Source organism: Dendrobates tinctorius, unplaced genomic scaffold, assembly GCF_039654945.1.
Source record: "Dendrobates tinctorius isolate UK_male_01 unplaced genomic scaffold, ASM3965494v1 ptg000111l, whole genome shotgun sequence".
NCBI classification, from domain to species: Eukaryota; Metazoa; Chordata; class Amphibia; order Anura; family Dendrobatidae; genus Dendrobates; species Dendrobates tinctorius.
In genome coordinates this window covers 6,500,197-6,527,584 of record NW_027361779.1, presented here as the reverse complement: position 1 = coordinate 6,527,584, position 27,388 = coordinate 6,500,197, and the positions used below count along the sequence as shown (strand labels likewise).

The window sequence follows — 27,388 nt, the reverse complement described above, 5'->3', positions numbered from 1 at the left end:
CTCTTTGTTTCTCTGCCATAAAGCAGCTGAGGGGAGGTAAGAAAAAAAGATTAAAAAAAAGTTACAGACTCGCAGCAAGGGCTTGTTCACATGATTTTATTTTCAGTCCTACTGGGAGAACCCGGACAGCACTAGAATCAATATTATTCAATGGGGCCGTGCAGATGAGCAAATATTTTCACTGTCTGAATCGGAGTGTGGAAAAAATTGCAGCATGCACTAGTAACTTCCATGCATTGGATGAGACTCGTCCATTAAAGTCTATGGGTGCGTGAAAAAACTGGCTGCCATGCAGAGCCAGAGGAGAGCATCTGATTTGTATGCACACATTGCTATCCTATAACATAGGAAACTGTAAATGATTATTAGCTGCTGCTATAAACGGATTGTATACAGACGGCAAGGGGAAGAAATATGGTCCCACTTTTCTGGATCAAAGTATGAGCGATTTCTTACACGCTTGTGTGAACCTACTCTTAGCAGGAGCTCGCTGACGTGTTCTCAGTTAACTAAATCATCAGCCAGTAATAGACTGAAGTTACAGAAGACAAACATTGAAACTCAATGGCAAAATGATTTTTATCCCAAGTGCATGCATTTCAGCAAGGAAAAAGAAACATGGGCCCCAAAGGTGGACAACCCCTTTACTTCTTTTAATCCTTTCTCACAACTATGATCCTCATGCGCTTTCTCAGCTCTTTTCTGTACCTTTTCCAGCTCCAAGGCATTCTCTCTATGAACTGATGCCCAGAACTGAACTGCTTTTTCCAGATGAGGCGGCGCTAATGCTTTGTAAAGTGTCAGTATTGCGTCTTTGTTCTGAGAGTTCATGTTTTTCTGTGATATCTGACCTTCAACGTGGATTTACCCTCTAAATCGCAAAAAGCTGTGGAATACGTTGGCGCTAGGTGAAGATTATTATTATTTGGTGTAACTAAAAAAAAAAGAAAGTATGCATTTTTTACTTTTGTTGATGTGTTGCAACTTTACTGAATTTTGCAGTAGTGATCCGCCAGATAAGCCCTGTCCGGTTTAATAAATGGCCGCATAATAAATATAAAACAAATAATAATAGATAAGGATAGCTAAAATAGTTTGGTCTTATCATGTGTGACATAATAAGTACGGAAAAAGGCAAAACTAATAATAAAGCTGCAAAAAAAGAAGGCAAATCAGAGTACCCTTTCCATTTGTGCCTTCCTAGCGATGTCATTTTCCCAATTGTACAGAAGCGAGGGTAGGCTTTTATTTAAGGCTTCAGAGAGCCTTTTAAGCCTATGACGCTCTGTTCTACAATTCCTAGGGCAGTATTTGTCTTTTTTACATGCAGACAAGTTGTAGGTTGCTATTCAATTAAATGGAGCACAAGAGGTTTAACCCAACGGGTCATTTGCATTGTGCACTTCCCCCGGCAAACTGCCTGTCCCTAGACGGTGCTTGTACAGAAGTGATCTGCCAGGTCTGACTGCGGGTGATTTCCCCTGCTGCGGCTCGGGAATGGGAAGATACCTGGCAGCGCTTTGTGATATGGCTTTATTATCCACTGATGAATACAGAGAAGGGCCGGACTATGCAAAGCACTGACTGCTAGAAATTACAGCTGGAGAGAACCTGGACATATTAACAAAAAAATGTATCATTGCTTCAATTGTTCTAATTTCGCGGCACACAATGTTACTCCGGTCTGCAGAATAATCTCTTACCTTAATGATAACAGCGTGAGCAGGGAGATTGACACCCCAGGCTAATGTGGCTGTACAAACCAGGACTTTGATATGTCCCTGAGAAAAGAGGTTCTCCACCAAACTCCTATCTTGCCGCAGCATGCCTGCATGATGAATACTAAATCCATCTGGAAACAACTCTCTTAGCTGCTTATTTCTAGACCTTTGCACCTGTAGAAGACAAAAGCATTTGGTAAATGACTGATTAGTTCATAATGAAAAGACATTCATGTGTGGCGGAAATATGCAATCACAGAACTGACGCAGGCACCTTCTTTTCATATTCTAAATACTTCCATTGTTTGCATTGAGGCTAACTACAAAGTATGGCAAATGCAGACATCCCTTTGTTCCATCCCTAACTACGGAGAAATATTCGTACCACACATTAGTGTTATACCGCTGACTCCATGTCGAAGCTTCTTGGCTGTGCATGGTTTTAATTCACACATACTGTCAAATTATGAAAGACCGACAACTAAGCCATACAAATATACAGTCATATGTAAAAGTTTGGGCACCCCTATTAATGTTAACCTTTTTTCTTTATAACAGTTTTGGTTTTTGCAACAGCTATTTCAGTTTCATATATCTAATAACTGATGGACTCAGTTATATTTCTGGATTCAAATGAGGTTTATTGTACTAACAGAAAATGTGCAATCTGCATTTAAACAAAATTTGACCGGTGCAAAAGTATGGGCACCCTTATCATTTTCTTGATTTGAACACTCCTAACTACTTTTTACTGACTTCCTGAAGCACTAAATTGGTTTTGTAACCTCATTGAGCTTTGAACTTCATAGCCAGGTGTATCAAATCATGAGAAAAGGTATTTAAAGTGGCCACTTGCAAGTAGTTCTCCTATTTGATTCTCCTATGAAGAGTGGCATCATGGGCTCCTCAAAACAACTCTCAAATGATCTGAAAACAAAGATTATTCAGCATAGCTTTTCATGGGAAGGATACAAAAAGTTGTCTCAGAGATTTAACCTGTCAGTTTCCACTGTGAGGAACATAGTAAGGAAATGGAAGAACACAGGTACAGTTCTTGTTAAGCTCAGAAGTGGCAGGCCAAGAAAACTATCAGAAAGGCAGAGAAGAAGAATGGTGAGAACAGTCAAGGACAATCCACAGACCACCTCCAAAGACCTGCAGCATCATCTTGCTGCAGATGGTGTCACTGTGCATCGGTCAACAATACAGCGCATGCATAACGCCTTTTTGTATGACCAAACAACTCAATCTTTGTTTCATCAGTCCACAGGACCTTCTTCCAAAATGTAACTGGCTTGTCCAAATGTGCTTTTGCATACCTCAGGTGACTCTGTTTGTGGTGTGCTTGCAGAAACGGCTTCTTTCGCATCACTCTCCCATACAGCTTCTCCTTGTGCAAAGTGCGCTGTATTGTTGACCGATGCACAGTGACACCATCTGCAGCAAGATGATGCTGCAGGTCTTTGGAGGTGGTCTGTGGATTGTCCTTGACTGTTCTCACCATTCTTCTTCTCTGCCTTTCTGATATTTTTCTTGGCCTGCCACTTCTGGGCTTAACAAGAACTGTACCTGTGTTCTTCCATTTCCTTACGATGTTCCTCACAGTGGAAACTGACAGGTTAAATCTCTGAGACAACTTTTTGTATCCTTCCCCTGAAAAGCTATGTTGAATAATCTTTGTTTTCAGATCATTTGAGAGTTGTTTTGAGGAGCCCATGATGCCACTCTTCATAGGAGAATCAAATAGAACTACTTGCAAGTGGCCACTTTAAATAACTTTTCTCATGATTTGATACACCTGGCTATGAAGTTCAAAGCTCAATGAGGTTACAAAACCAATGTAGTGCTTCAGGAAGTCAGTAAAAAGTAGTTAGGAGTGTTCAAATCAAGAAAATGATAAGGGTGCCCATACTTTTGCACCGGTCAAATTTTGTTTAAATGCAGATTGCACATTTTCTGTTAGTACAATAAACCTCATTTGAATCCAGAAATATAACTGAGTATCAGTTATTAGATATATGAAACTGAAATACCTGTTGCAAAAACCAAAATTGTTATAAAGAAAAAAGGTTAACATTAATAGGGGTGCCCAAACTTTTACATATGACTGTACATTCAGTCTGACATATAACTGACACTTCCGGAGAGGGAAAACAGTCTCAAACGCCAGGTTTATTTGCAGTGACTTTTTTTTTTTATTAGAACACATTTTTTTTTCAAGGCAGTGATTTTTGCAGACTTCCCGAAAGTTTCATGCCAATCTACAACACGGAAAACTAAAGGCCCCATACACAGACTACTGTTGGCAAACCCCAGCAATATTGACAATCTATCGTGTATATGGGCACCAGCCAACTGATGGTTGGAGGAAATGTCGAACGGCCATGTCCATTTTCGCATTGCCGATCACCTTGTTCTCCTGAAGATAGCCTGCCCATGGCCTTCTCATAGAGCGCACAGGAGCGATCAGCCAAGTAAGCGCTCCTGTGTATGGGAGAGACAGTTGAGAAGGCTGTCAGCCAAACCATTCAACTGGCAGGTTATCTAGTGTGTATGGCCGGCTGAACACTTCAGGACCAATAAAGCTGATCAACATTGTGATTGTGGGCAAATTATGAAGACAGAGGTTATAAACCAATGTCAACTCATGGTGAAAGTATAGATAAGTAATAAAGTGAGACAGCAGTAATTGGTAAGACTGCTGTTGGACGCATACATTATTTAGTGTAGGGATTCATCTGAATGTTTCCTTGGTAGCTATGCTTACACAATTTGACCAACACAAGGAACTACACATGTAGGCAGAATTAACAAAGTCCAAGTTTGGACCTTGATATGTAGAATAGCTGTGATTTTCCTGACCTGAACAGCATCATAGCCATATAGAGTAGTGTTCAAGATAACAGCAGTCCAATATGACTAACCAGATTAGTCAGTTTTTTGTTTTTTTTAAATTCGTTTATTGAACTCAAAGCAAGAAAGGATGTAATGTACAGCAGACATATTTGCTTGTGGTTATGAATTATACAGAGCATAATCACTCTTATTAATGTACAAGTAATACATGCATAATCCCTCAAGCATACACAAAGAGCAACGGCCTATATATTGTAAACACATATATCAGTCATATCCCACAGGCCTCTGTCATGTCGCTTAGATAATGCAGATCGATTATAAATTCCTAAACTAAACTACAACTATATCAACTATTTACCAATTTGCAGCCTACTATCCTTCACCATAGTGTCTCACACGCAATGTCTCCATTCTATAGTGTAAGATGAGAAGAATTCCACTTCTCCCAGATCTTTTCAAATTTACCCGGGCATCCCCTGTTCTGATATAATGTGCGCTCGTATGGAATAATCATATTTACTAGATCAATCCAGGTTCTGAGAGAGGGACATGAATTACCCATCCACCGTAATGCCAATACTTTCCGTGCCATGAACAGCGTTTCACGTAGAAATATCCCAACATGGTGACCCCAAACCTCCTCCTCCCATACCCCAAACAAGCAGACCAGTGGCTCCAGAGGGACAGGAGTTTGCACCAGTTATGACAAGCATAGCGTCACCTCTTTCCAGTACTGTAGGGTAGTGGGACATTGCCATATCATGTGAATAAAGTCCGCATCTGGTGCATGACAACGCAAGCATTCTGACAATTTGAATCGACCCATCCTAAAAAGTTTTATCGGAGTCAAATACGATTGGTTTATTATATACAGCTGTATCATTCTATTATTAATAGATGGTGATACTCCGATCGGAGACTCCAGGATCTCTTCCCACTCCTCTCCCTGCATATTAGGGATGAGTCTATCCCACTTCCCTTTAACTGAGCTTATGGCAGACTCTGCTCCCACCGACAACATGTATGTATATAAAGAGGAGATAAGAGCCTGGGGACCCTGTGAGTTAAGTATTCCTATCAATGGTAGGGATGAAATGGCACGGCCCACACCCACACACCTCATGTGCGACCGAAGAGCAGATCTTAGTTGTAAATAACGGAAAAATTGAGATCTCGGGACACCACGCTTAGCCTGTATCCGTTCGAAAGACATTAAGGTCCCATGATCGTACAGGTCTCCTATCAGGGAGACATTATGTTGAATCCAAAAGTCAGTGGACGGGTGATTTAGTAATATCGGAAAATAGGCGTTTTAGCTATGATATCCCGAAATCCAATCACTTTTTTGATCTGTCTCCATACTAATCGTGCCAGACGGAGCAGGGGCAGTAGACGAGGGACACCAGGCCTCTCCAGCTCCAGGAAACCCAGTGGACAATCAGTTCTTGCAGCGTGAAGTAAGTGACTTTCAGAATTAGGGAGATCATTACCCGGCATCCATCTACTGAGAGCTTTAGCCTGTCCAGCCAAATAATATAGAAAGAAATCTGGTAGCGCCGCCCCGCCTCCCTTTTTAGGCCTTTGTAGAGAGGACAATTTAAGTTTGGGTCTGGTTTTCCCCCATATCAAAGATGTGACCTGGGAATTAAGATTCACAAAAAAGGACTTGGGTACCATTACAGCACTGTGCTGAAGGGAATAGCTGAGTTTGGGAAGTAATATCATTTTAATCAGGTTGATACGTCCAGCCACAGACAGGGGTAATTTGCTCCAGGTTGCAAATTTAACTCTAACCAGTTCCAGCAATGGGTAGATATTAAGTTTTAAGTCGAGCGTGCTGTTATGGGATATATGAATTCCTAAATATTTAAAACTAGATACAATAGACAGCGAGGAAAGAGCCTCAAGTCGGGGCATCGGGGCATGGGACAGGGGTAGTAGGGCAGACTTTTCCCAATTTATATATAAACCCGAGTATTTACTGAATCTGTCTATGGTGGCAATCACTTGGGGCAAAGTTTCCTCCGCCTCATCAATAAATATCACCATATCATCTGCGTATAAACCTATGGCATCCACCCGACCCGCTATATCTATACCCCTAATGCCAGGGGAAGACCTCATACGTATTGCCAATGCCTCAATCGCAAGGGCGAAGAGGGCCGGGGAAGGGGGGCACCCCTGACGGGTCCCCCTGTGTAATGAAAAGGACTCAGATATGGAATTGTTCACAATAATACAGGCTTTAGGTTTCATATATAGTGTCTTAACCCATTTTATGAACTTATCACCGAAGCCATACCTCTGTAGGCATGCGGAGAGGAAAGGCCACTCAAGAGAGTCAAAAGCCTTAGCAGCATCTAACGATGCCAGTGCCCATTTATTGTCTGGTGTTAAGGAACTATATTGAACTATTGACTGGACTCTTCTGATATTAATTGAAGTGCTCTTACCAGGCATAAAGCCTGTCTGATCAGGATGTATAAGATTCAGTATAATCGAATTTAATCTGGTGGCTAGAATCTTAGTAAAGATTTTATAGTCCACATTTACTAACGATATGGGACGATAGGATACACATTCCAAAGGGTCCTTCCCCTCCTTCCTGAGCACTATGATATTTGCCTCGTAAAAGGATTCAGGCATAGATTCCCCCTCCCATATTCCCCGAAATACCTTTTTCAAAAGTGGCATTAATATGTCCCAGTATTTTCTATACAATTCAATAGGGAACCCGTCCGGCCCAGGGGCCTTCCCAGAGGCCATGTCCGTTATGGCACTGTAAATTCAGCGTCCATAAAGGCTTGCTGATCAGGATCTAAGGTACGAAATGTTACATCCGACAAGTAATCCAAACACTTCAGACTATCAGAGCCGCTTTTAGATTCATATAATGAATTATAATAATTACAAAGCAGCCAAGAATCTCCTCAGTTGAAGACACCAACGAGCCATCCGACCCACGGATCTGCAATATTGTGTTAGAGGTATTATATTGGCGCACCAGATAGGCCAAAAGCCTACTTGCTTGGTTTCAGTTCAAAATTGGCGATCAAAGAATAATTTGCGCTTAGATTTAGTATCTATATGCTGGACGTATAATCGCTGGGCCGCCAACCACTCAATCCTATTGCCACTGGTTTGGTTGGATATGTATGCAGTCTCTGAGTCCTTCAATCGCCTCTCCACCACCCCATCCTCTCTTGAGGTTTGCCGCTTAATATAAGAGATTGTGGAGGACAAACAGCCCCTCAGATATGCCTTAAGGGCATCCCAAAATATATTAATATCCTGAGGTTCCTGGTGAGATAAAATGAAACAATGCAGTTGCTCAATTGTTACTATTGTTACTATAATAGTTACTATCAATTTCAGCCAGAAAGGGTTCAACTTCCAAACTATCCTGTTATTTAATTGCCCATATTTGAGTCTGAGGATGACCGGGCTGTGGTCTGAGATCCCCCTACCACCATGCTCCACACTATCCACCCACATCGCCAGACCACCGGTTCCGAATATGTAATCTATGCGCGATAGGGAGCGCTTAGTGGATGAGTGGCAGGTATACTCTCTCAACTCAGGGTGCCGCACTCTCCTCAAATCCAACCACCCGCTGCCCTCCATAAACAACATTTGGGTTGTTGTCGGCGAAGGAGCCCCCTTGGCCACTCCATCATCCAATCTCAATTTGTCGAGACAATTGTTCATAACCATATTAAAGTCCCCCATACAGATAACATCCGCGTCCGGATAATTTAGGGCGACACTCACCGCCTTTTGAAGGATGGACAAATTAGCCGGAGGCGCATTATAAACACATAAAATTACATATTTCCTGGCATTTATTGATGCATATACAAAGACAAATCGTCCCTCAGGATCCCTTCCAGGTCACCCTGGCCTCCCATCTAACATCTCTGTGTACCAGCAGTGAAACCCCTCTCGAGTAGCTTGTATGGAATGCATGAACAGACCATTGTACCCAAGGCTTCTGCACGCACCGGGCTGTATCCCTTGTCAGATGCGTCTCCACCAAGGCCACAATGTGAGGGCGGTAATGTCTAATCTGCGAGAAGACTTTGATCTTTTTTCGTGGGGTTTTGATACCTCTCACACTCCATGTCATAAATATCATTTCAGACCCCATATTTACTCCGCTGGACATGGCCTACATCAATACCCGAGTAAAATTTAGAGACACCACACGTAAACTGAAAATGCTGCTGGCTGCGAATTGTATCTAGAGAACAAATATAACCACTACAAAAAAACATCAAAGTGGAAAAACAAACAATACGGGAGCAAAGTCCTGCTCTCCTAACACGAAATAAACACGGGGATACCATCACTGGGCTCAGTGTACGGTATTGTTGGTAATCCGGATGCCCATGGAAGTAGCTCCAATCAGACTGTTAATAATAGAATAAAAGAAAGGATTCTAATTAACGGTAAAAAACATTAGGATTCCTTTGCAGCAGACCCTCTGTGGGACCGCAACCACTCAGCCACCTCCGCCGGATCTGTAAAAAAAATAGAAGAACCCTCGTGGACCACCCGAAGCTTGGCTGGATAGATCATTGAATACACAACATTCCTCTCCCGGAGCCGCTTCTTGATTTCCATGAATTGTGCTCGTTGTTTCTGGAGTTCCATGGAGAAATCTGTAAAAATCGAGATCGTAGCATTGTTGAACTTTATGGGACTTTTCTGTCGAGCCAGACGTAGGATCATCTCTCTGTCCCTACAGTTGAGGAGATGTGCCAGAAAAGGTCTAGGTGGGGCTCCAGGAGGAAGAGGCTTGTAGGGACCCTATGAGCCCTTTCAACAGGAAATGTTGGGGAGAATTCGTCTCCTAAAGAATTTTTGAGCCACTCTTCCAGAAACTGTTCCAGATGTTGACCTTCCGAGCGTTCCGGCAGACCGATAACTCGGATGTTGTTCCGACGCATTCTATTCTCCAGGTCGTCTGCTTTTTGCTTCCATGCGTTCACCGAGCCTGTCGCTTTCGTAAGCTTGGCTTCCATGGGCGCAATGGTGTCCTCCAACTTGGACACCCTTATCTCCACCTCCGTAATGCGCCCCCTCATGGCATGCATATCTTGCCGAAGACGCCCCACCTCGGTATACACGTCCTCTATTTTCCCCGTCAGTGATGTCTTAGTTAAGGAGATGGCCTGCATCAGTTGCTCAGATGTCTGCTTGAGGGTTAATTCCTCCTGCTCCTCTTCACCCTCAGAGGGGCGATTTTTACGCTGAGTCTGTGAGGGGTTATTTCTGAGGGACCGGTTCATATCAGAGTGGTCAGGTCTAGCAAATTCTTTCAATTTTTGAGCTGCTCCTGCCCCCCTGGAGCGGTTCATCCTCAGTAGAAATATGACACAGCCGGGTAGCAGAGATAGTGTGTCCAGGAGACCCCCAGATCCAAGTTATGCACAGCAGATTTATAATATTATAAGCATCCCAAGGGCGGCACAAAGCAGAGGGGCCACACAGGAGAATGGATCCTGGCTCTGAGGAACAACCAAGAGGCCCTGTGGCCGGGGAGGAATCCACAGCGCCCGCAGCGAAAGCAGCCAGGGACGAGTCCAAAGGACCCTGGAGTAATAGCACCGATCAGTTGGGCGATTTAGCAGAGGGGAGTGCGGGGCCCAATCTTTCAGAGCACTCACCGCTACTCCCCTTTAGATTCTCAGGATATTTGCTCACCGTCCTGCTCAGCACTGTGAGGAGGGAGCCAGCGCCGTGTCTCTCACAGCAGAGCAAGCGCTTCTGAAAACGGCCGCCTCCTCGTTCAGGCCCCGTCGGCCAACCCAGCCATCAATGCCGTCAGCCACCGAAATTTGGCCTCCCGCGGGGGCCCCGAGATGCACCGCAGGATAGGGGGGTCCGACACCGGCAAGTCCGCTGCGGCACCACGGGTCCGCCAACAGGATGGACTCAGGATATGAGGAGCTCTCCACGAACGCGTCTTCTCCTGGCCACTACATAGCCACGCCCCATTAGTCACTGTTTTTGGTTTAAATTATATTACCTCATGTCAAACAAATTACCAGTTGGTGCAGAAGATTCTAAGAAAACCAACAGACCCAGCAATGATGATCTGCATGTTTTTAGTCTATGTATTAGAATAATTTTTGAAAGAGGGAGTGTTCAAAATAATAGCAGTATGGAGATCAATTAGTGAGGTCAATCATTCTGTGAAGAAACAGGTATGAATCAGGTGGCCCTCTTTTAAGAGTGGAGCCAGTACATCAGCGTACTTTGATGAAAAAGTTGATTGAAGAGGGTAAAACTTTTAAAGAAGTGCAGACAATGATGGGCTGTTCAGCTAAAATGATCTCCAATGCTTTACAATGGAAAGCCAAACCAAAGAGACGTGGAAGAAAACGGAAGACTTCCATTTGAATGGATGGAAGAATAGCCAGAATGGCAAAGGCTCAGCCAATGATCAGCTCCAGGATGATCAAAGACAGTCTCAAGTTACCTGTGAGTACTGAGACAGACGACGCCTGTGGGAAGTTAATCTCTTAGTAAGACGTCCCTGCAAAGTCCCTCTGTTAAAAAAAGACATGTACTAAAGCAGATATAGTTTGACAAAGAACACAACTACTGGCCTAAAGAGAAATGGAGAAACATTTTGTGGGCTGATTAAATTAAAATTTTTCTATTTGGGTCCAAGGGCCGCAGACAGTTCGTCAGACGACTCCTAACTCCTCATTCAAGCCACAGTACACTCTGAGGAACGTGAAGAATGGTGGGGCAAGCATCATGATATGGGCATTTTTCTTTTACTATGGCTCCGGACCTATTTACCGCATATCAGGGATCATGGACCAGTTTACATTTAATAAAATACTTGAAGAGGTTATGTTGTCTTATGCTGAAGAGGATAAGCCCTTAAAATGTGTGTTTCAACAAGTCAAGGACCCTAAATACACCAGTAAACTAGCAAAATATTGGTTCCAGTCCACCAGTCCATCTTGGTTCCAGTCCAGGTTATGAGTAGCCAGCCAAATCCCCAGACCTTAATCCGATAGAACACTTGTGAAGTGACATAAAAACTGCCATTTCTGAGGCAAAGCCAACAAATGCCAAAAACTGTGGGATATAGTCCAAGCATCCTGTACTGGAATAACAGTTGACAGGTGCCAGAAGTTGGTTGACTCTATGCAACATAGATGTGAAGCAGTTCTAAAAAACTGTGGGTATACAACTAAATATTAGGTTAGTGATTCAGACGAATGCTAAAATCCTCAAAAAATAGTACATATTGTGAGTTTGTAAAGACAAATGCAGACACTGCAATTTTTTCAAACAGCACAATGTTCATTTTTTGCTATTTTCTGTAAAGTAGTTATTATTATTTATTTATATAGCACCATTGATTCCATGGTGCTGTACATGAGAAGGGGTTACATACAAATTACAGATATCACTTACAGTAAACACACTAACAATGACAGTCTGATACAGAGGGGAGAGAGGACCCTGCCCTTTCGGGCTTACATGCTACAGGATGGTGGGGAAGGAGACAGTAGGTTGGTGGGTTACAGCAGTTCCAGTGTTGGTTGAGGTGATATCACCGGTAGTGGTGAGAGAGAAGGAGGTTGCGGGGTCATTGCAGGCTGTAGGCTTTCTTGAAGAGGTGGGTTTTCAGGTTCCGTCTGAAGGATCCAAATGTGGTTGATAGTCGGACTTGTTGGGGCAAAGAATTCCAGAGAATAGGGGCTATTCGGGAGAAGTCTTGGAGGCGGTTGGGTGAGGAGCGAATACGTGTGGCGGAGAGAAGGAGGTCTTGGGAGGACTGGAGATTACGTGAGGGAAGGTATCGGGAGATTAGTTCAGAGACATATGGGGGAGACAGGTTATAGATGGCCTTGTAGGTCAGTATTAGTAATTTGAACTGGATACGCTGTTAAAAAAATATATGCATTTCTCTGCATGTTTTGAATGAGAAAACAGTGTGCAATGTTCCCAATGCCTAGAAATAAAAACTAGTATAAAAATGTTGTGATTAACTGATGTTTTTGAACACACTGCTATTATTTTAAACACTAATAGCCAGAACATCACAGTGCAAACTCAGAATGTGTTTCATTGATGTCTGAATTCAGCTTTAAAGCACTGAGTATTGGAATATAATCCTGATATTCAACATATGCATATATCTTGGCATCTCTTGAGGCTTCAGACACCAAGGCCTGTTTCACACTTCAGTTTTTCACAATCAGTCAAGATCCGCCGATTTGCAAAAAAAACGGATCCGCCATTTTTATTGGCGGATCCGTTTTTTTCCCCATTGACTTTCATTATCGGCGGATTTTGACTGATGATCGCCCGTTGCGTCCGTATTTGTGCGGATCCGCCAAAATTTTGGCGTCCGCTGAGATCACCGAACGGACCATGCAACTTTTTTTTGCTGTCCGGATCCACATTTTCCCCTTTTAACCCTGAATCAAGTCTCGCTGCTGCATGAAAATTCTCTCTCTCTCTCTCCTGCTGTACTCCCGCGACTTCAGCCATTATCGCGCGATACCTTCACTGCTGTACTCCCACGACTTCAGCCCTTGTCGCGTGATACCTTCACTGCTGTACTCCCGCGACTTCATCGCGCGATGCCTTCATATCGCAGCCATGGACCCCCGCTCCAACATGCAGGTACTCTGCTATATCGCGCCGAAACGCTCTCTGCGAGGGTTCCTTTAGATTTTAACCATCGGCGGATCCGTACATCTGCCATTCCGGTGACACCCGTTCCTGTCAGTCCGCCTGCGGATCCGTTTTCCGCTATTTTGGCGAATTTACACTGACAAGAAAAACTGATGTGTGAAACAGGCCTAAGCAGGGCCTTCTATTGTAAAGGTAATAATGTTCAGTCTAGGAACCCATATATTGTGCTCAAAAGTTTACATACTCCGGCAGAACTTTTGCTTTCTTGGCCTTTTTTCATAGAATATGAATGATAGCAACAAAACTTTTTCTCCACTCAAACTATTGACAACCCAAAACATCCAAATGACCCTGATCAAAAGTTCACATACCCTGGTGATTTTGGCCCGATAACATGCACAGAAGTTGACACAAATGGGTTTGAATGGCTTCTAAAACAGGTGACCTGTTTGCTTGTAATCAGTGTGTGTGCATAAAAGTTGAGTAAGTTTCTAGGATCCAAACAGACTCTAGCATCTTTCACCCAGCCACTGACGTTTCTGGATTGGGAGTCATTGGGAAAGCAAAAGAATTCTACGGATCTACAGGAAAAGGTAGTTGAACTGTATAAAACAGGAAAGTGATACAAACAGATATCCAAGGAATTGATAATACCAGTCAGCAGCATTCAAACTGTGATTAACAAATGGAAAATCAGGTGCTCTGTACAAACAAAACCACGGTCAGGTAGACCAACAAAAATTTCATCCACAACTGCCAGGAAAATTGTTCGGCATGCTAAGAAATACCCACAAGTAACATCAGCTGAAATACTGGACTCTCTGAAAACTAGCAGGGTGGCTGTTTCAAGATGCACAATAAGGAGACACTTAAAGAAAAATGGGCTGCATGGTTGAGTCACCAAAAGAAAGCCATTACTGCGCAAATGCCACAAAGTATCTTACCTACAATACGCAAAACAGCACAGAGACAAGCCTAAAAACTTCTGGAACAAGGTAATTTGGAGTGATGAGACCAAAATTGAACTTTTTGGCAACAACTGTAAACATTACATTTGGAGAGAGGTCAGCAAGGCCTATGATAAAAGGAACACCATTACTAATGTAAATTACGGAGGTGGATCGCGTGTTTTGGGAATGGGGGTATGTGAGCTACAAGGCACAGGAAACTTGGTCAAAGTTGAAGGAAAGATGAATGCAGCACAATATCAGCAAATACTCAAGGCAAATTTGCAATCATCAGCCCGGAAGCTGCGAATGGGACGTACTTGGACGCTCCAACATGACAACGATCCAAAACACAAGGCCAAGTCGACCTGTCATTGATTACAGCAGAACAAAGTGAAGGTTCTGGAGTGGCCAGCTCAGTTTCCTGACTTCAAAATCATTGAGCCACTCTGGGGAGGTCTCAAGAGTGCAGTTCATGCCAGACAGCCCATGAATTTACAGGAACTGGAGGATTATTGCCAAAAAGAGTGGGGCAGCTGTACCATCTGAGAAAATAAAGAACCTCATCCACAACTACCACAAAAGACTTCAAGCTGTCATTGATGTTAGAGGGGGCAATACATAGTATTAAGAAATGGGGTTTGTGAACTTTTGATCAGGGTCATTTGGATGTCTTGGGTTGTCATTATGATTTAAAAAGAGAAAATAAATATAAATGGTTTCACCCAACCACTAACCATGAGTAGAGAAAACATTTTGGTGTTATCATTCATATTCCTCATATTCCCTGAAAAAAGGCCAAGAAAGCAAAAATTCTTCCTGGGGTATGTGAACTTTTGAGCACAACTGTATGAGGTGGCCATTATATGGTAAGTATAAACTGTCATTGTAAAAGAAAAATCTAAGCATGCTATTGTAAGACCGCTGGATAAAGAATGGCAAGTAAATGCACCCTTGGATGAACCACATACATTCACTGAAAGCACAGAACTGCTGAAAACGTATTTAGCATTCAAGTCAGTTTGCACACAATATAATTGATGGGACCTAGTGTTCTGATATTATGTGCCACATCCTTCAACTTATAAAATACATTGGACGCTGATTTGTAAACAATCGCAGAAGCAGTCCTCATCGTTGTATTTCAATATTCTACATTGTCTGGAAGTAATTGAAAAACAGTGCATTAACATTTCTTGTCAACTGCTCAGTGGATATTCATTGTAGCATGAATTTTCAATCTTATGTGTAGGATTAACAGAAAAATATGGGCAATCTATTAAGAGTGGCTTGGCTGCAGAAGTCCTTCTAAATTGTAGAACTGAACTCAAAGTGACCACACAGTATCTTTATCACAGAGGTAAAGGAAGACAATGATCATTCCCCCAAAACAGTCTCTGCCTGACATTTATAATAGATACCAACTATGTAAAGCTTAAGAAATAATTCACATAAACATCCGCTTTTTATAAGCAAAAAAAAAAAAAAATCTAAGGATAAAGTCCATATTTCTACGCTAACAGTATGGGAGCGCTGTTGTGCATTTGCATAAAGAAAGTACACTCATTCACAGTGGTGAAAATTGGAACGGCAAGTATCCAAAGTGCAATGCAAAGAAATTCAAGACTCAGTGTAGATGGCAAATTTCTCATTCCATACATCCGGACAACATTATGGTGAAATCAGATTTAAACTCTGCCGCACAATAACAGATCTACTAGAAAATGGAGCTGCTTGTCGGGGAAACTTCAGTAGCAACAATCATCAATCATCTTTAGTCATTGTGTGTATCTAATACAACTTGTGCTGAGATAAGCACCGGCTGAGAGCGGCTGACCGTCCTCCTCCCAAAGAGCAAGCTATTAAACTCACTTCTCATATGCCGTTTTTATTGTGGATTTCTTTGTAGTCACTGGGAAAATATGGCTTACATGCAGTGGTGGGATTCAAATTTTTAACAACAGGTTCTGTGTTTGTTTGTAGGAAAACCACACCCATTTTAAGCCACACTCATTATTAAGCCACACCCATTTACACGCACTTTTTCCTCAAACATATACAAGTAGGGGCGCAGTCAAGGAGCTGTTCCCTATAAGCAGCACAGGTCCCCAATAGGCAGGCACAGGTCCCCAATAGGCAGCATTGTCCCCTATAGGCAGCATTGTCCCCTATAGGCAGCACGGATCCCCAGTAGGCAGCACACGTCCCCAAAAGGCAGCATTGTTCCCTAATAGGCAGCACAGGTCCCCAATAGGCAGCATTGGTCCCCAATAGGCAGCACAGGTCCCCAATAGGCAGCACAGGTCCCCAATACACAGCACAGGTCCTCAATACACAGCACAGGTCCCTAATAGATAGCACAGGTCCCTATAGGCAACACAGGTCCCCAATAGGCAGCACAGGTCCCCAATAAGCAGCACAGGTCCCCAATAGGCAGCATTGTTCCCTATAGGCACCTCACATCCCCAATAGGCAGCACAGGTCCCCAAAAGGCAGGCACAGGTCCCCAATAGGCAGCACAGTGCTGCACAGGTCCCCAATAGGCAGCACAGTGCTGCACAGGTCCCCAATAGGCAGCACAGTGCTGCACAGATCCCCAATAGGCAGGCACAGGTCCTCTGTCCCTTCTGTCCAACTCAGACTCCTCTGTTCCCTCTGTCCACCCCAGACTCCTGTGTCCCCTCTGTACTCCTCTGTCCACCCCAAACTCCTGTGTCCCCTCTGTACTCCTCTGTCCACCCCAGACTCCTGTGTCCCCTCTGTACTCCTCTGTCCACCCCAAACTACTGTGTCTACCCCAGACTCCTCTGTTCTCCTCTGTCCACCCCAGATTTCTGTGTCCCCTCTGTAATCCTCTGTCTACCCCAGACTCCTGTGTCCTCTGTCCACCCCAAACTCCTGTGTCCCCTCTGTACTCCTCTGTCCACCCCAAACTCCTCTGTTCTCCTCTGTCCACCCCAGACTTGTGTCCCCTCTGTACTCCTTTGTCCACCCCAGACTCCTGTGTCCCTCTGTACTCCTCTGTCCACCCCAGACTCCTCTGCCCCCTCTAGTCCTCTCTGGACTCCTTTCTCTTCCTCAGACTCCTCAGTCCCCTCTGGACTCATCTGACCCCTCTAGTCCTCTGTCCCTTCTGTCCCCTCCGGACTTCTCTCTCTCCCCCCAGACCTCTCTGTCCCCGAGACTCCACTGCCCCCCCCCAGACTCAGCGTGTTCCGTCACGACGTGTACCTGAGCACCTGACCGCGTCCTCACAGCACCACACGCTCTCTGGGCACTTGCTGTGACCAGCACACAGGCACATTGCTGCTTCCTGGCATGAGCTCCCAATCTGTAATAAAGGAGGCTCCGTCCCAGAATGTGACATCATCCCTCACAGTAGAAGCCTTGTTCTAGACATAGTACAGCTATGACGGCAGAAAGCCAGCTGAGAGAGAGACTGAATTGTGTGAGATTGTTGAAAGCCCCTGGAACTACAGGACAGATCCAATAGCAACTGAACAGTAAATAGAGCTTAGGCCTCTTTCACACTTCAGTCTTTTGACATCAGTTCCAAGCAGTTAAAGTGTGAAAAAAACAGATCCGTTGCAGATTTGCAAAAAACTGATGCAAAGGATCCGCTTTTTGGACGGATCCATCGCAGCAGCAAGTGTATGAAATTTAAAGGAACAGAACTCTGGAAAAGGAGAGGGAGGGAGAGAGAGATCCGTCGCAATCAGCATTTTCGACGCAGACAAAAAACATTCCAAAGTCTCTCTATTCCAGACAGCGGACGCCAAAATTCCGACGGATCCGTCAAATGACGTATGGAACGGACGACCATCCGTCGCAATCCGTTGCTAATGCAAGTCTATGAGAAAAAAACGGTTTCCGCCAAAAAAATGGCGGATCCGTTTTTTCTCAAAAGGGCGGATGTTGACTGGCGCCAAATGACTGAAGTGTGAAAGAGACCTTAAAGGTCATCCTTAGGGTATGTGCACACGTAGTTTTTAATCTCTGCGGATTTTGTAGAGAAAACCGCAGGAAATCCGCAGGACAAAGTGCTGCGGTTTTTCTGCGGTTTATCTGCAGATTATCTGCGTTTTTTCTGCGGTTTTGCCCTGCGGTTTTACACCTCATAATGGATGAGGTGTAAAACCGCAGCGTTTCTGCACCAAACAATTGACATGCTGCGGATTGTAAACCGCAGCAAAACCGCGCGGAAAAAAACGCAGCATGTGCACAGCTTTTTTTTATTTCCATAGGAAATAAAGGTACTGTACAACGCAGCAAAATCTGCTGCGTTTCTGCAGAGCCAAAAATGCTGCGGAAACGCAGCAGAATCCGCAGCGTGTGCACATACCCTTAGAGCTTAGAAGGTGATATGTGCAAAACAGGGAGATTTAAAAATGGATTCTATTTTTACAAATTAATAAACATTATTAAAAGACCACATTGTGATTTTGGTAATAACCCTTTAAACCTTTAGATAGTACAGTAATAACTCTATTCAGAATGTAGTTTAGGAGAGTAATGAAAATGAGGGTGTGGTAGTTCAAGTCACTTGGTGGTACACAAAAGTAGAAAACTGGGACACTTGCACTTTAATTCTTCAGTTGGTTTATATGGCAGCATAAACCAACAAGAAGGGGAAAGTAAATACAGCCCTTTATGCAAAAACAGGAAAACAACAAAGAAAACAGAATGCTATAACAGAGTCCATACGTTGCGGGTAACATCTCGCTCTGGAGCAACACAGGTTCAGTCTTTCCTCCAGAAGAAATAAACCACTGGAGAAACATCTCTTCAGTCTTGCTGAACCCAGACTGCCTCTGAAGCCCAACTATTTAAGCACTGACTCCTTCTCCAATGTCACTGAACACCTGACTGTGACTTCACACAGGTCCTATCAGCACATGGCCGTGCCGGCTCTACAGGTGGAGATAAGGTGGGCAACCTCCCACCCGCTCTATGGTTGTTCACATAACAACCAGCCCATTTATGCAACTTAGCTTAAACCACGCAACAAATAGTGTGTACTGGAGGAAAATACTCTGAGTTTTACAGCACTGACGCCATTAAGCATAGTGATACATATCTCCCCTCCAGTACTTTACCAGTGAATTTGTCACAAGGGCTACAGAAAAATAAACACACTAATGGATTTGATTGTTCTGCAGTTTGCTATGCACTGTGCTACATAGAGGCTGTAGAATTCCATCTGTCAAAAACTTTAAAGGCATAGACTACAGCAAAATTGTTTTACAAAAAGAAATACTTTAAAGTAATATATAAAAAAAAAATAATAAAATAAAACATAGTGGTCAACATTTCCTTATACTTTAACATTTATAGTGAAGCATTGTGTCTGTAGACCACTGGTTGCTTTCTGCAAGACACAGATGACTTCCTTTATTCATCAGGAGAATTAAAAAGGTTAACATTCAGTATCTAAAAATACTGTTCATGCAAAAATTAGATAAAATGTTCTGGTGAAATTTTAGAAGTAATGTTTGAAGATAAGTTCAACTTCCTTTGGGCACAGCTGCATCCTAATGAGCACATAACATACCGATAAGGAATTTTTATTGTGAGCCCCTATGAGGACAATGAAGATAATGTCTGTAAATCGCTATGGAATATGTTGGTGCTATTTAAGCAAGCATACCAAAGAATAAGAAAACAATCTCTATCAATGATGTCTAAAGCTGCTTATCTTCTAGGGTTATTGGATGAGGTGATGCTCCTGAAATGGCTTCTCAACTATCTCATTAATACCCTGGATATCATGCCAAACATATATATTTTCAAGAATTGTCATGTGATTAATACATAATAAAAAAAAGCAATCAAACCAAAGAATTCTTTGGGTAAAATTGATTTTTGAAACATTATGTTGCGTATGTGTGCAGAAAAGTTTTCGGGTTAACTCCAGCGCATAAAACGTCAAGCCTGATAATTGTGAATTCAGTCACATACCTAGTTGTAGAGTTGATCTAAGGAAAATTAAACTAAAAGTTCAACTTGTCACAACATGATAAAGTACCTGCGAACATCACAACTACAAACGTAGCAGGTTTCTGATTGCACTTAAAATTTGTGCTGCCCAGTATTATAACTTGAGAGAGGTTGAGGTCTGACTGTTTCAAATACATGTGAGGGCCTCTGGGAAACAGAGAGGGATATCCAAATTCTGGAAACTGAAGAATTTTATGTTTTGATTTCCAGTAGAGAAGAGAAAAGCTGGGGTTCGTCTGCGCTAGATCACAAGGAACCAACCGAAGATGCAAGCAAACCTTTATTCACATTCAAGCCAACGCGTTTCATGGCCTCCTGGCCACTTCATCAGGGCAGCAATGTTTTTTTATTTTTTGCTTGCTTTGATCTACGGGAAAGCTAATAACTTGGCTAATGCTCAGCAAGTAAATATACATAATCCCTGTTGTAAGAAACGAAGAATGCATTTTATATAGTGTCATCCATGGAAAAGTTTCAATAAATGGACATGCTATAATGCATTCATCAACGCAAGTTGGCTATTTATATGATCATCCTGCCCCTCCTACATTAACCTACTGATAACATATCCCTGCAAAATTGTACCAAAAACCAAACCACATAGTCATAACCACGGTCATCTTAAAGCAACACCTCATCTAGACATTACTATGTCATGTTGTAAGACAGTCCAAGTATCAAAAAAGCATACATTTTATGAGAGGTGTCAACAACAACAAAAAATCTCCATACAGATGACAGACACGACCATTCGTTATAACAAATACCAGACAATTTACAGTACAACATGAGAATTAGAATTTCAAACCTTACTGGCACGTGGCAGAAAAAAAAGCAGAACAAAATCTACAAGTAAGGATTTTGACGGAATGGGGACAAAAGAACAGGCAACGCATATATATTATATATATATATATATATACTGTATATAAATAAATATATATATATTTTTTTTATATTTAGTTTTTTTAATAGTGGCGCCCACCCTGATGCATGTTTTGGTATGTTACCTTCATCATGGTAACATATCAAAACCCTCATCGCTACTTCCTCTAGGAGGTCGTGTTACATGTGTAATTCCATCCATTTTGCTTACTTTACATTTTTGGTACGACTGCTGGAACTTATAATAATGCAAGTTGATGCTATATACCACTGGGCACTTACAATTTGTGATACAACATATATAACATAATTATTCCTATTGGTCTTCACTGCAGCAGGTGACTTGATGTTTGTTCATGATATACATACACACCACAGGTCTCGTATTTGATATATCAATTTTACTATTTTGTATGATCTCATATGTGGTGAGATGTGTATACCTCTCTCTTTTATTCTTTTGTATTTCTATTGCACACCACTAATTAACTGTAATAAAGTGTTATAATATCACTATATACGTCTTATGTAATTTTTTACTTGGTTTTCTTCTGTAGGTATGTGTAGATTTTGTCATAATTTCATAAAGTCCACTAAGTACAAATGTTGTGGAAATAAAACTCATACTCCAAGTCCAACAATTACTAGTACACTAGAATTTGCCTCAACCATATTCTTTTCGAACATTTCAGTGATCTGCGTTATAGGATATAATTTTATTTTAAGTTCCAGAAATACTGAAGGTAAAAGAAAACCAACCTGCTTTTAACATTTAATCCCTGCGCTGACACAGTACAATTGTATTTTAACAATAGCAAAACCACAAATATCGTTCTCCTATTGTTAAGCCGACCGCAGTCCAGACGAAAAAGTAAGGCACACATGCAAAATAGGGAAAACTTATATTAATGGCTCCAGACTTAACACCTTGCAATTTTCACAACGGAGATAAAATGATGTCAAAATGTGACAAAAAATGATAGGTGCAATGATCCAAGAAATGGAAGCAAGCAAGACTGAACTGCAGGTGAGAATTCATTCGAAGAATCTAAAATAAGGATTACAAAAGAAGCTTAGAGCTATTACAAACAATGACTTCACAAATATAAGGAACAAATGGCATTCTGCTAAATCATTACAGACTACGACAAAGGGGAGCAATGGGGACACATCCCTGAATTATTTCTAAAACATCCACTCATACTGAAAATTACAACTAGTAATCAGATCCATTAAATCCTAGGAGAAATAATATAGCTTTTTTAAATTGTTTGTAACATACATAATTCCTAGTACTCATACCCTACCTCATTATTGTGTCACTTTCCTTATCGGATAGAAATGGTGCCCACATTGACAACAGCCATAACAAATGAAAGGTGAGAATAGGTATAGAGCTTCTCCAGAAGTATGCCCCCATATAGGCATAAGTCACCCATACAACTCAATGCTAGAAAAAAATGTTATTAAAGAATGCCTCTGTATGGAATAGCATGACGGGCAAATACCTGTCCATCACAGACCAAAAAACAATATTTTAGCTCCCTCAGTAGGACCCTAGTGCTATGTTTGATATATGCAGTACCTGAAGCTTTCACAGACTTTATTGGAGAGGTCCCAAACTTCTGCATTCCAATGCTTCCTAAACCTATAGGTCAAGTAGTTGCTGTAATTCAGCGAACAGAGGTCAAGGATCATGAGGTGAGATCGAAATCAATCAGGCATTTATTACATATCACATCGACACATTAACTTTTTACTTGGAAATAAACCTATAATGACAGATTGCTTATAGAAATAATAAAGAAGTACCCTCCTCCTTAACTATTTATGTGCTCATGTTGGTCACTGAAATCTAAATGCATTGGAAAATTTGTATTTTCTGTTTGTAGCATTATTCAAGAGAAATCTTCAATTTTATCAACATGGAAATGAGGTGTCAGGTGCTCAGTCCCACCCAGAGCACCTAGCGAAAGTCTGCTTTTTCCAAGTCATTTACATTCTTAGCGCCTACCTCCCTACAGTAAAGAAAATAAATATTTGATACAATGCTGATTTTGCAAGTTTTCCCACCTTCAAAGAATGAAGAGGTCTGTAATTTTTTATCATAGGTAAATTTCTACTGTGTGAGACAAAATCTTTAAAAAAAATCAGTATTTAATTTGCATTTTATTCCATGAAATGAGTATTTGATTAAACAGAAAAACAGAAATTAATATTTGGTAGTGAAACATTTGTTTGCAATTACAGAGGTCAGATGTTTCCTGTAGTTCTTGACCAAGTTTGCACACACGGCAGCAGGGATTTTGGCCCACTCCTCCATGAAGATTTTCTAGATTTCGGGGCTGTCTCTGGGTAACATTGAGTTTCAGCTCCATCCAAATATTTTCTATTGGGTTTAAGTCTAGAGACTGGCTAGGTCACTCCAGGACTTTGAAATGCTCCTATAATGCCCTATGTATTTCAGGTCATTGTCATGCTGGAAGACCCACCATGATCCATCTTCAATGCTCTTACTGAGGGAAGGAGGTTGATGGTCAAGATTTCACAATACAGGACTCCATCCATCCTCCCTTCAATATGGTGCAGTCATCCTGTCCCCTTTCAAGAAGAGCACCCACAAAGTATGATGTTTTGCCCATTATGCATCATGGTTTAGACGGTGTTCTTGAGGTTGTACTCATCCTTCTTCTTACTCAAAACACCGCGAGTGGAGTTGATACCAAAAAGTTCTATTTTTGTCTCATCTGGCCACATGACCGTCTCCCATGCCTCCTCTGGAATAAACCAGATGCTCATTGGTAAACTTCAAACGGGCTTGAACATGTACTGGTGTGAGCAGCGGGCCTTTGCATGCCATATAGAATTTTAATCCAAAACAGCACAGTGTGTTACTAACGGTTATGTTTGAGACTGTGGTACCAGCTCTCTTCAGGTCATTGACCAGGTCCTCCCATATAGTTCTCAGCTGATTGATGACGTTTCTCAGAATTATACTTACCCCACGAGATTAGATTCTGCATCGAGCCCCAGACCGAGAATGATTGACAGTCATCTTGTGTTTCTCCCATTTTGTAATAATTGTGCCAACAGCTATTGTCTTTTCAACAAGCTGCTAGCCTATTGTCCTGCAGCCTATCACAGCCTTGTGCATGTCTACAAATTTGTCCTTGGTGTCCTTAGATAGATCTTTGGTCTTGGACATGTTGGAGAGGCTGGTGTGTGATTGAGTGTGTGGACAAGTGTATATTATACAGGTAACGAGTTCACAGTTCACACAGGTGCAATTAATACAGGCAATGAGTGCAGAGTACGAGGGCCTCTTAAAGAAATACTAACAGGTCTGTGAGAGCCAGAATTCTTGCTGGTTGGTAGGTGATCAAATACTTATTCCGTGCAATAAAATGCAATTTAGTTACTGTATTTAAAAATCATACAATGTGTTTTTCTGTTTATTTTTTATTATTATTTTTAGATTCTGTCTCTCACAGTTGAAATGTACCTACAATAAAAATTACAGATATTTCTATTCTTTTTAGGTGTGAAAACTTGCAAAATCGGCAGGGTATCAAATATTTATTTTCCCCACTGTATGTTGATTGATAGCTGACGTCAGACACTGGGACTGTAATCTCATACCTGCTCACATTGATGTGGGCGCCTACACAGTAAAGCCCCCTTCACACATAGCGAGATCGCTAGTGATATCGCTAAAGCGTCACCGATTTTGTGATGCAACAGCAATATCGCTAGAGATCTCGCTACATGTGACACGTACCTGTGACCCGCCCCCCGCTGGATATCGCTGATCGCGCGAGATTGTCCTGATCCATTTCTCAACGCCGGCTTCCTGCTGGCACCGACGAGTGACGCATGGACACGGGCGGAAGATGTCATCAGTAGAGTTGAGCAACTTTGGTCGGATCAACTCTATGGATTGAGCGGATGACATTCATCCAATCAATGCCGACTTTTATTCCCCATTGACTTGGATTGGGGTCGGGTTTCGGACGAAACTCCGACTTTTTTTTGCCCTAGTTGAACCAGTTTCATCTGAAACAAATTTTGTTTCATGAAACCCGATCCGACCAAAGTCGCTCAACTCTAGTCATCAGAGCTGCGTGTGACAGGTAAGTAACAACCACTGACCGCTGCTGCATCGCTGGTGAGATCTGCCTGTTTGGCAGCTCACTAGCGACCATTTAGCGATGCACCAGCGATCCTGACCAGGTCGTATTGTTGTCAGGATCGCTGGTGCATCGCTAAATGTAACGGTACCTTAAGATGTTCTTATATGAGCATGGCTTCTGGGCATGTGCTGCCCATCAATGCTGCATATCAGCAGGAGCAAAGTGATGTGAGCAGGCGTAAGGTTTCCTGGCTGGCGCCTGACAGATTCCCCTTAATAGCAAGATAATGGCATTAGAGATATGGGCAACGAACTATAGCTGACAGCCAGAACGACCCCTGGTAAGAATCCATTCTGCTAATCTCCAGCCAGAGTACCTAAAGTGTTAATGACATTGTGCTATTTATATGCTTTCGATATATATAGGCTTTTTCTATAAAGTTTCATAATTATTAACAGTGCACTATATCACAAAAAAATTATAATGGAGAGAACTAGCTGATGTTACATAGGAAACAATCTAAGAGTTCACCGTAGAATTTGTGCTTCATATGTCATTTTTAGATAATTTAAGCGGATCAAAGTGACCTGGCATTTATTGTAATGTACAGTACAATGCTTCAGCTCATGTTTTAAGAATCTGGTTTGCTAGGCACTCTCTTATCACTCAAAGGGTAGGTCACCCTGAACTGATTACGTTTGTACTTTAAAGGTCTTTCAAATTTAAATATAAACTACGGTAATCTCCGCATTGAGATACTAAATATTATTAGTGCTCAAGATTAATTTACCCAGGTGAAAAGAAAAAAAAAATCAAAAAAGAATAGCAAAGCATAATTTAACAATGGCATTGTGTAAACTTCTTTTATAACATTTGTAATACCTTAATGACAAAAGGGCAGCCGAAATGCAAAAGATGAGAACAAAGACATAGTGTAGGGTATCCATGATATTATGCAGGTACCCGAGTTAAAAAGTGTAAGAACAAAAATAGTTAACTGTAATAAATATAAGATTATATATATCATCTAAGTATAAGTGCCCAAACTTGTTAGAGACCCCACACTGGGATCCTTATGTTCATTTTTATTACAAACATATTATTCCATAATTTATTCCAATATAATATAAAGTTGGATTGATGGATTTCTTGCACCTATGCAATGTTTCCCATTTTTGGTCGATCCTGTAAGATTAACCTAACAAATATAATCCCTGTTCCTTATATGGATGGAATATCACCAGATTTTTCCATTCATGGTGATATTGACTTTTTGGTACATAGATGACCACCATGGCTATGTGATGTGTTTTTCAACTATATCAACAAAGAGTCAAAAAGTGCTGATGCAAAAACATTTTATCAACAGAGGACATGACCCATTGTATTGCACAGTCATTACTGTAGGGTGGCTGTTAGATATACAATGGGGAAAAAAGCATTTAGTCAGCCACCAATTGTGCAAGTTCTCCCACTTAAAAAGATGAGAGAGGCCTGTAATTGACATCATAGGTAGACCACAACTATGAGAGTCAAAATAAGAAAAAAATCCAGAAAATCACCTTGTCTGATTTGGCAAGATTTATTTTTCAAATTATGGTGGAAAATAAGTATTTGGTACTTGAAGTAACGACTCAAGCCGCAGTCCTCTCTGAATCTCTCCAACATTTTTGAATGGCCTTTTCTTAACAATCCTTTCAAGGCTGAGGTTATCCCAGTTGCTTGTGCACCTTTTTCTACCACACTTTTTCCTTCCACTCAACTTTCCATTAATATGCTTAGATACAGCACTCTGTGAACAGCCAGCTTCTTTATCAATGACCTTTTGTGGCTTACCCTCTTCGTGGAGTGTGTCAATGACTGCCTTCTGGACATCTGTTAAGTCAGCAGTCTTCCCCATGATTGTGGAGCCTACTGAAGCAGTCCAAGGGACCTTTTTAAATGCTTAGGAAGCCTTTGCAGGTGTTTTTTTGCTAATTATTCTAATTTACTGAGATAATGACTTTTGGGTTTTCATTGGCTGTAAGCCATAATCATCAACATTAACAGAAATAAACACTTGAAATAGATCACTCTGTTTGTAATGACTCTATTTAATTTGTGAGTTTCACTTTTTGTATTGAAGATCTGAAATAAATGAACTTTTTGATGATACTCTAATTTTGTGAAAAGTACTTGT

The 27,388-nt window shown here is 41.8% G+C and overlaps 1 protein-coding gene across 1 annotated transcript in view; it reads right to left on the bottom strand.

Annotated features, from left to right (window-relative positions):
- The window catches only part of ASCC3 (activating signal cointegrator 1 complex subunit 3), an 825,088-nt gene that overhangs the window by 275,936 nt on the left and 521,764 nt on the right, over positions 1 to 27,388 (bottom strand). The window contains exon 15 of the mRNA XM_073589496.1: positions 1,704 to 1,895. Within this exon, the coding sequence (XP_073445597.1) occupies positions 1,704 to 1,895 (192 nt within the window). The remainder of the gene's footprint in view (positions 1 to 1,703; positions 1,896 to 27,388) is intronic.